Raw genomic sequence first — 8,430 nt, 5'->3', positions numbered from 1 at the left:
CAACAATGCCCGCCCGGCCTGGGTGGAGCCGCGCGGTCCCACTTGAAAAGGGCTTTCGCGGGGGCTGCCTTTTAAGAGGGGAACAACTGGCAGGAGGCCTGGCGCTTATTCATGCAGAAGAGCAATGAACAGCCCCTGCCGTCCGTGTCAGGGTGGGCAGTGCCCAGAGCAAGGGGCCCGCGCGGGGCGGCGGGAAGCCCGTCGCTAGGAGACGGCTCCCAGGCATCTCCCCGCGGCCCCTCGGGGCTCCCTCCAACCCTGGCCCAGCCCTGGCCTGGCCCCGCTCGGTCCCACGTATGTGTCGGCCACCTAGCGTCTCTGCTGTGCACTGAGACCTGAGTGACGAGCACCCTCTCTGGGCCTCCGTTATTGGGCCACGTGGGACATTCCCAGCATCCCTTGCTGCTTTGAGATGGAGCCCACTGAGCCTTGGGCCCCTCGGGTTTCCTCAGCAGGTGTCCCCCAGCCCCAGGAGCCAACCAGGCAGGCCCGGTTCGTGGCCGTCACACACCCACCTCCGACTCCTGACCGCTTTTGATGCTGCCCCTGCATCCACCCTGCCCCGTCTAGCGGGAGGCAGGGCAGGCGGGAGGACCCTGGCCAGCAAGGTTGGCCTCCGAGGCGGGGCCGTGCTCTTATGCTGGTGGCATGCTCTAGCCCACGCAGGGTCCCTTGGGCTGCCGGGACCCTCACCCTTCCCAGGACCACGGCAAGCCACGCTCACCCCTCTCTGGGGACCTCAGAGCACTGGTGGCCAGAACGTGCCTTGGTGGACCCTGGATGGGCCACCTCCTCTCTGTCCACCCTCGATGGATGGCCTTGTTGACCACGCAGCCTTGGGCAAGCGTCACCTTAGAGGAGACGCTAAGGTGGGGTGAGCTTGGGAGTGCGTCACCCTGCAGCCACCCAGCGCCAACGCGGAAAACTGAGGACAGCTTCTTCCAGTGTCCAAGAATCATTACCCAGTCCGTCACCCAGTTCTTTCTTAGCGGAGAATCTGACCCAGTCTTCAGCAGTGAGCAGGGGCTGACGCTGGGCTTTTGTTGGTTTATATTTAGGTGTTACCCGTCAAGGGAAATGTAAAGCCCGGCCACCGAGCCAGCTGCTCACGGGCCACAAAGCGAGCAGCGAGGATCCCAGTAGCCACCTGGGGCTGAGTGACTGTGGCAGGTTGGGCCTGGGCCCCGGGGGGCTTCCTGGTAGAGGTGCTGGTGGGTGGAGTGGGTCACCAGGAGAGCTCCGTTTCTGAGCCAGTCAGGGACTTCTCCCCAGCTGGTCACACGCACACCGCCCGTCCCCAAACCAGGAGACAACATTGCCACAGCCCAGACACCCTGGGGCCCGCCTGGCGCCCCTGCCCCAGAGGTTAAGTGTCTTCTTGGGCCCCCCATCTTGGCATGGCCCCGATTCTGACGTGGGCGTTCCTATGAGCCAAGACCTCGTCAGAGAGGCTCACGCACACAGGGCCCTGCAGCTGTCCACGCCCACTCTCCAGAGCCTGGTGTCCACCTTGGTAAGGATTCCACAGCTCGTTCAGCTGTCTCTTGTGGGTGGACACGCGGGTTTCTGGCTTGGAGCTGCTACAAACGGTGCCATTGTGAACAACCTGCGTGCCCTTGGGTGAGCCCGCCTGTGTCTGTGCAGCGTGGCTTTGAGGGGCCAGGCCTGGTCACGGGTTCAGCTTGAGCAGATTCTGCAAAACTGTGTCTGAAGGGTTGCACCCACCTAGCCCCGCAGGCGCTGGGAGGGTGGGGACGGCCATGTCACGGAGCCCTGGCTGAGGTCTTGCTCCTCTTGATTGAGGCCCCGGAGCGAGGGCTAGCTCTTGGCTTCAATGTGAACTTCTCGATGACGGTAACACAGGGCACTTTCCACACAGGGTCGGCCACAAGGTCGTCCCCTGCAAGGTGACGTTCAGGTCTGCTGCCCGTTTCCTGTGGCTGTGTGCTGGAGTGTCCACAGGGAGGCCCCCGCCCGCTCTGTGTTCCGGGGACCTTGGGAGCCTCCAGGGTGGCAGGTTGCTCCTCGCGGCCGTGGGCTGCTCTTCACACGGAATTGCGTCCGGCCTCGGTGCAGGTAAGTGGAGAGTCAAGGTAAGGTAAGTCCTTCACCTGGGGACACAAGAGGACTCAAACCCACTCACTGAGGAGGTCCTGCAGTGGCACTTGTCACACACGTTACTGGGGTCCTGGGTCAACCTGGGTCCCTGTCAACGCCCCAGAGCCTGAACCCCTGCGGCTGCCCTCGGTGTCTGCCGGGTGCTGACCTTGTACTTTGTCAAGAGAGCTTGGCTGCTTTTGCCTCTGAAGCGTCCCGTGTATGTGTCCAGCCAGAGGGACATGGCCAGGGAAACGTGGGAGTGAGGCCAAGCCTGCCCCAGGAAGAGGGCAGCACCCTGTCCCCTCCCCGTGTGTCCAGCCCTGCTTCGTCCCAGGCTCTGGGGCTCCGAGTAGCCCCCACTGCAGCCCTGGGGACCTGCAGCCACTGACCGGGATCCCCATGTTTAAGTGCAGAGCATGGTGATCAGGGCCCGCCTCGGGTGACGCCGCTCACTCCCTCAGCCCTCATTCCCAAGGCCCCTGAGGCCCACCCTGTGCCAGGAGCTGGGCCTAGCGCTGGGGCTGCATCCTCACGCCCATTCCCTACGTCCGTCCAGGCGGCCCCAGGACTGAAGCCCGCAAGATGAAGAAGGGACACTCCCCAGGCTGGAAGAGAGGCACACACAAAGGTCCTGGGGCACAAGAGCACCCCTGAGCCCTTGTGACCCATCTGAGGAAGACAGGACTGCGGTGGTGGCAGGTCCGACGGGAGGCGGGAGCTGCTCTTTCCTGGCGATACAGGGGCAGCTAGAGGCCGCGAGGAGGGAGAAGATGCTGGGACAAGACGGGGAGGCAGAGCTCGGGTGGCCAGCCCTGTTCTGTTGGAGGTGACAGTGGTCTGATGGGAAAGAGGAGAGAGACCACCGTCAGCAGGTCATGGAGCAGAGAGGGACCAGGTCCCAGGTGGCAGAGAAGAGCCAGGGTGGGGCTGGGTGGCAGAAGCAGCCGCCCAGACTCCTTGGAGCCAGCTGGAGGCTGCTTGGGCGGCGGGTGGGGGTGGAGCCCAGGTGTGGAGGCCGGCGGGTAGGGGTGAGGAGGCCTCGGGCAGGGTGGGGTCCACCCTCCCCAGGTGCCCGAGGTTCCGGGCACCAGCGTGGGCTCCTCCCAGCGCCTTCCAGGGAGAGAAGGAGGGCAGCCCGCGGTGGCCAGCCAAGCTGCGTGGGCCTCCCCAGCACCTCCCGCAACTCCTCAGGCTCTGGATCGTCCCCGGCCACACACAGGCCCTTCCTGTGGCTGGCCACTCCCGAGAGGAGCCCCGCCCCCTTTGTCCACCACACCCCACGTGGCTGCAGCAACTCGCCACAGGGAGGGGCAGGGCCAGGGCCTGAGCGTCCAGGGCCATGCCTGACCCCGGGCAGAGGCCAACTCGGGTGCCTCCTCCTTCCATTCACAGCCGGGGCAGGGAAGCTGGGGGTGCCCCGTGCCCAGGGTGTCGTTTCTGGCTCCCAGGTAGGGTGGGCGGGCACCAGGCCCGGGTGTGCAGGGCCTGCCTTTCCAAGGGACCTGCCCATCTCAGGCTGTGGCCGGGGCCGTACGGAAGCTCCTCCTCGCCCTGGAAGCCAGGCTCCACCTTCCAGTGTGTCCCGGGCCTGCCTGTACCCAACGAGCACTGCTCGGCTGCCCCTCCTGCCAGGGTGGCAGAGCTGCCCAAAGCCCCTCTGTCCCCTTGAAGTCCCGGTCCATTCCAGAACACAGGAAGTGCACGGATAAAGGACAGGACAAAAGGGGACAGTCAAGCCTCTCCTGGTGGAAATGGTGCCAGTTTTAGCTCCAACAAAAGGGCATCTCTGTGCCACGGTGACAGAAAACTAAAGCCACCAGGCCAAGCAGAAGGCTCCAAAATGTGTCTGAGTGAGCCCGCTCCCCAGACTCTGTGCAGGGCTGCTGGACAAAGAGGCCCGGACAGGAGGACCTCAGGAGGCCCGGCTGCAGCAGGAGCTCAGACTCTAGTGCAGCTCCCGGCTCCGAGGCCTGGGAGGAGAACCGCGTGCGGCTGCGCCTCAGTCTCCCTGCAGGCTGGGATCCCGGGAGTCCCCACTGTGGGCACCGTGATGTCTCCTTGGAGAAGTGACTCTGGGAGCCCCTCACCGGGGGACGCACCCAGGTAGGCTTGAGCCGAGTGCCAGCCCGCCTGCCACAGGTGCTCGAGAGCTGACCCAAGCACCCACTCCCTGTGCCCAGAGTGTCCCCCAGGGCCCTTCAGAGGTAAAACCCACCAGCCGACCCTAGAGCGACCAAGGCTGGCTGGGCCAGAACAGGGTCTGTCCTGCTAATCCACATGGAACCAGGGAAAGAGCCCGGGCCCCTGTCCTTTGTCTGTCCCCCGACCCTCCCGCCACCCCTCCTTGTGTTCCCTTCCCGGCCAGCTGCCCCCAGGCCCCAGCCCCCAGCTCCACCCTGAGGTTCCTGGGACCCAGGTAGGTGCAGCCTCTTAGGGGCTTGGCAGTTACGGACCCCAGTCTGCAGACCGGTCGGAGTCCTTCGCCGCAGCCAGAGGGGGCCCTGTACCTCTCCTCTTGGCCCTGGGGGGGTCTCTGGCTGGACTTGCTGGCCGGCCATCCCAGCCCGCCGTCTCCCTCACGCGGCGCCTCACCTCTCTCAGCACCACAGTGAGTGTCCTCTGTGCCCGGTTCTGGGCTCTCCTGGGGTGAGTCCTGGGGGCGAGGAGGGCGGCAGCACTTCCTGCCGGATGCTCCCCAGCTCCCTCGGGGGCCACCCCCAGGGGCTTCTGGATTCACCACTACTTTTTGGAGTGAGGGAATCTGGTGGTGGTTTGGGGTGGGGATATTTACAGCAACCCCAAGCCAAACACCCAAGGCCCCTCTGTCCCCTGGGGCAATGGCTAGTGCTGAGACCCTGAGGCCCCAAGCTTGCTGGTCACCAGCTCCAGATTCCAAGATGGCAGCCAGGTGTCCATGGCCCTGGCACGGCCGTCCCTCTCTGGGTGGTTCTCTGGGAATCTGAAGTTTGGTGCCGACAGGCCAGGGCAGGCTGTGGCCAGAATCTCTGGCGGTGACCGGCCACTGGGGCAAGTGGCTGCCCAAGGTCCCCTGCTCCTCCTGGTGACCCTGGATCCTGCTGGGGGGAGCCAGCTCATTCTCCAGGGTCAGAGAAGGCCACTGGAGAGCCAAGGAGGTCACAGGCTGGGAAGACGCTGGGACGGTGTCCAGTGGTGTCCAGCCTTCCCAGGCCTGGTTCCCAGTGAGTGGCCACTTGGAGCCAGCCCAGGGCAGGACCGAGGCCAAAGCCGGTGGCCTTGTCACCGAGGTCGGTCCCCACACAGCCCTGGGCTCCAGGAAGAGCCCCCAGGGCCCTCTGTGGGTGCTGGAAGGACACCACCTGGGCAGGGGGAGTGTCTCTGGATCTCTGGGTCCAGACAGACAGGGCCAGGACAGAGGCCCCAAACAGGGCCACCTCCACAGCGAACGGCCGCAGCCTATTTGCAGGGAGCTGCCCAGACATCCTTGGCCACAAGGAAGCCACCCAGACAGATGGTCTCACCCAGTGGAGCAGAGTGGACCTCCTCAGCAGCCCACACGGTGCCTGCCCGGCACAGGCCCTGCCCCACAAGGCCACAGAGGGTGGAGAGAGAGCCAGGGGCAGGGAGGCGGGCCCACCATGTCCCCTGTGTGGCCAGGCTGGTCCCTTCCCTTGGCACTGGGCTCCTCCTCGTGCAGGCAGTGGTCAGGGATGGGGAGGGGGATGGGTGTCCAGGCAGCCTGCACAGGCCCCTGGCCCAGGAAGGCGAGGGCACCCCAGCACCCAGCACCCAGCACCCCAGCACGCAGCACCCAGCACCCAGCACCAGCTTCGCCTGCATCATCCCAGCCCCCCCAGAACATGGACCATTTACACATATCCAGCAGATCCTTGCTCAAGGGCTTCTCTTCACATGAGGGAAACGGAATCCCACGTGTGGCCCCCCGAGGCCCCACATCAGGCCAGTCCCGATGCCGGCAGGTCAGGTGGGGAGCACGGAGCCGGCCCAGAGGGCCAAGGCCGCAGATGAGGCCCCATGTGGGGTGGGCTGAACACGGTTCGAGACACCGCGTCCTGAACCCCAGGCCCTGGACTGTGGTCTCCAGGGTAAAGAGACCCTGCAGATGAGCCAGCCCGGGGAGCTGGAGGTGGGAGGGGTCCTGGGTTACCCTGTGCCCACGTCTCCACAGGGTCTTTGTCAGAGGGAGGCAGGAGGGCCAAGCAGAGAAGAGATGGGACGTGGCCTGGAGTCCAGCGGAGTCCTCTGGAGTCTCCTCTTCGGCAGCCCCAAGGCCTCGCCCAGCCCACCCTCCTGACCCTTGTCCAACTGCCCTAGAGTCTCCCCCAGGTCCAGCCCCCTGGGGACTGGGCTTGGCATAAGCAGGGGAACACGGTGGGTCCCTAGCGGTGGTGGGCCCTGCGCGAGTCCTGAAGGCGTGGTCAGTGCCTGAAGGTTAGCACCTGGGTCACCCCACCCCCGGCTCTTGGAGACTTTCAGGGCAGGAAGACTGGTCCTCGCCCTGTCCTCACATCGGGCCCTAGTGGACTCCCGGGAGGGGTGCAGGACACAGCCAGTGGGCAGGTGCTGGGCTGGGGTGGCCGCTGCCCTGCCCATCCTTCTCCTGCGCTCCCTTTTCTCCGTGGGTCTCTCTGGGCCCAGAGACTGTGCTGGTCTCTGCCCAGACCCCCCTGGAAAGCCGCTCTGAGCCCCAGGGTGGACAGGACCACCGTGGACCTGGCATCTCCGTAGACCCTTCTGGTCCGTAAAACCTTCCGGTTGTTCACTTGCAGGGTCAGTGCTGGGGGTCGCTAGGAGGGAGGGGTGCAGGAAGGAGCAGTGGGGGAGATGGGGGGTCCATCCAGGGGGAGACGCGTGGCTGGACAGGGGGCGAGCCAGGCTCTGCCTTGCCTCTGCTTTTGACCCTGCTGTCCTTGGGCACGTCCCCTGCACACTGGGGCGGAGGCCTCTCAGTGGGTGGTGACCCCACGTGCTTCCACGTGAGCCTCGGGGGGACTCAGCAGAGGCTGGGGGAGTCAGACCCCCCCCCGGGGTGCTCTGGAGCAGGGTGGCCTGCAGGAGCCAGGGTGAGCAGGGCAGCTGGGGGGTTGGCCAGGGAAATGCAAGGGCCCCAGAGAGTGCCCAGCGAAGGCCCACTTCCAGCCTGGCCATGAGTGAGGAGAGAGCCCCGGAGGCCCTCCCAGCCCCCCAGGGGCTCCTCAGGGTCACTCTGATGTCTGAAGGGACACCGTCCTTGGGGCCCCAGGCCAGGTCAGCAGAGCAGCCCCTTCTCCCAGGCAGAGTGGAGGCTGCAGGGGCCCCTCGTAGCCCTCACTCCTAGGGAGGCAGGAGGAGCAGATGGACTTGGTGCCCAGTGCTGCCTCTCTGCGTCCAGCTTGGCAGGTCCAGTGCCCGAGGCCCACCCTGGGTGAAGGGAGGGCAGGTGCCTGCTAGGCCCAGCCCAGGACAGCAGACACGCTGTGAGGACCAACAGGAAGGAGGACGCCATTGTCCTCGGCAGGGTGACTGCGGGAGCCCCTCTCCCCGAAACCCTAACCCCACCCCCATTCAGACAGTCAGGGCCAGGAGCGTCCCTACCTCTGGGCAGAGGCCCCTCCCCGTCCACCCAGGGCTCTGGTGCTCTTCTGGAATGAGCCTGCAGATGGACCCTGCCCCCAGGCACGTGGCCTCTGGCCCTGGCCCCGGAGTCCCAGGAGGGTGGTCCCTCAGCCCTGCTGGAGGAAATGGATCGAGTGGGGCCCTGCCCCTGAGGCCGCTCTGAGCCCTGACAGTGCCGGACAGGCGCCAGGCCTCTGGCCCCTGGCCTGGAGTGGCCCTTGGCCATCTCCCCTCCCAAGGGCTCTGGGAAAGGCCCTGGCCGTGGGAGGCCCTGCAGGCAGGACCACCCCGCCCTTTCCGCGCGGCCTCTGCAGGACATTACCTCATCCCTCGTGGGCAGCTCGGCCGCTGGCCAGCAGATCGTGCTGGGAATGCGCTGTTCCAGCCCCGGCCGAGGGAGAGCCGAGCCTCTGGGAGGAGTGGTCCCTGGGGTCCCCAGGCTCAGCCCCCAGTGCCCTCCTGGGTGGCCTGGGGTGGGCAGGGTCCTCCTCTGCCACAGGGCCCACTTGCTGTAGCCAGGGACCCTGGGCCACCCCAGCAGCCGCCTGGGACGGGCGTGGATTCAGGGAGTAGAGCGGCCCCTGGCCGGGCCCCGGGCACTGCAGGAAGCAGGCGCAGCCAGAGGAAGCCGAGCTGAGGGCAGCGCCCGGCCTGGGGCAGCCTTGTCCCCCACCCGTGCTCCCCAAGTGCCAGGCTGCAGAGGGGCCTCCGTGGCCTGGAGCGCCCCAACATGGG

At 66.1% G+C, this 8,430-nt stretch overlaps 2 protein-coding genes across 3 annotated transcripts; both read right to left on the bottom strand.

The window, feature by feature from the left end:
- Window positions 1–2,138: 2,138 nt before the first annotated feature.
- Window positions 2,139–5,561, bottom strand: LOC125618059. Its single transcript, XM_048807612.1, has 3 exons — window positions 5,482–5,561; window positions 4,693–5,423; window positions 2,139–2,937 (listed from the first exon to the last, which is right to left on the bottom strand). Exons 1-3 carry the CDS (start codon window positions 5,559–5,561, stop codon window positions 2,630–2,632), a joined length of 1,119 nt encoding a protein of 372 aa, XP_048663569.1. The 3' UTR covers window positions 2,139–2,629.
- Window positions 5,562–5,859: 298 nt separating this feature from the next.
- On the bottom strand, window positions 5,860–8,410 carry LOC125618082. 2 transcript variants are annotated; one of them, XM_048807817.1, is made up of 3 exons: window positions 8,018–8,410; window positions 7,675–7,808; window positions 5,860–7,554 (listed from the first exon to the last, which is right to left on the bottom strand). In XM_048807817.1, exon 3 carries the CDS (start codon window positions 7,246–7,248, stop codon window positions 6,277–6,279), a length of 972 nt encoding a protein of 323 aa, XP_048663774.1. In that variant the 5' UTR covers window positions 7,249–7,554; window positions 7,675–7,808; window positions 8,018–8,410; the 3' UTR covers window positions 5,860–6,276. The 2 variants fall into 2 exon arrangements, with proteins under 2 accessions (XP_048663774.1, XP_048663775.1); XM_048807818.1 differs by having other exon boundaries at window positions 5,860–7,808.
- Between the last annotated feature and the right edge of the window lie 20 nt (window positions 8,411–8,430).

This window comes from Marmota marmota, unplaced genomic scaffold (genome assembly GCF_001458135.2).
Source record: "Marmota marmota marmota unplaced genomic scaffold, marMar, whole genome shotgun sequence".
Lineage (NCBI taxonomy): Eukaryota > Metazoa > Chordata > Mammalia > Rodentia > Sciuridae > Marmota > Marmota marmota.
The sequence above is the reverse complement of the archived record's forward strand: the minus strand, read 5'-3'. Positions and strand labels throughout refer to the sequence as shown.

What these genes read in the sequence shown, in the direction of transcription:
- LOC125618059 (XM_048807612.1), bottom strand. Translation starts at nt 5,561, where the DNA reads ATGTCTGGGCAGCTCCCTGCAAATAGGCTGCGGCCGTTCGCTGTGGAG. An exon ending in GGGGCCTCTGTCCTGGCCCT is followed by an intron (nt 5,424 to 5,481) that starts GTCTGTCTGGAC and finishes GTGTCCTTCCAG; the next exon opens with CACCCACAGAGGGCCCTGGG. An exon ending in TCACTGTGGTGCTGAGAGAG is followed by an intron (nt 2,938 to 4,692) that starts GTGAGGCGCCGC and finishes CTTTCCCATCAG; the next exon opens with ACCACTGTCACCTCCAACAG.
- LOC125618082 (XM_048807818.1), bottom strand. Translation starts at nt 7,248, where the DNA reads ATGGCCAGGCTGGAAGTGGGCCTTCGCTGGGCACTCTCTGGGGCCCTT.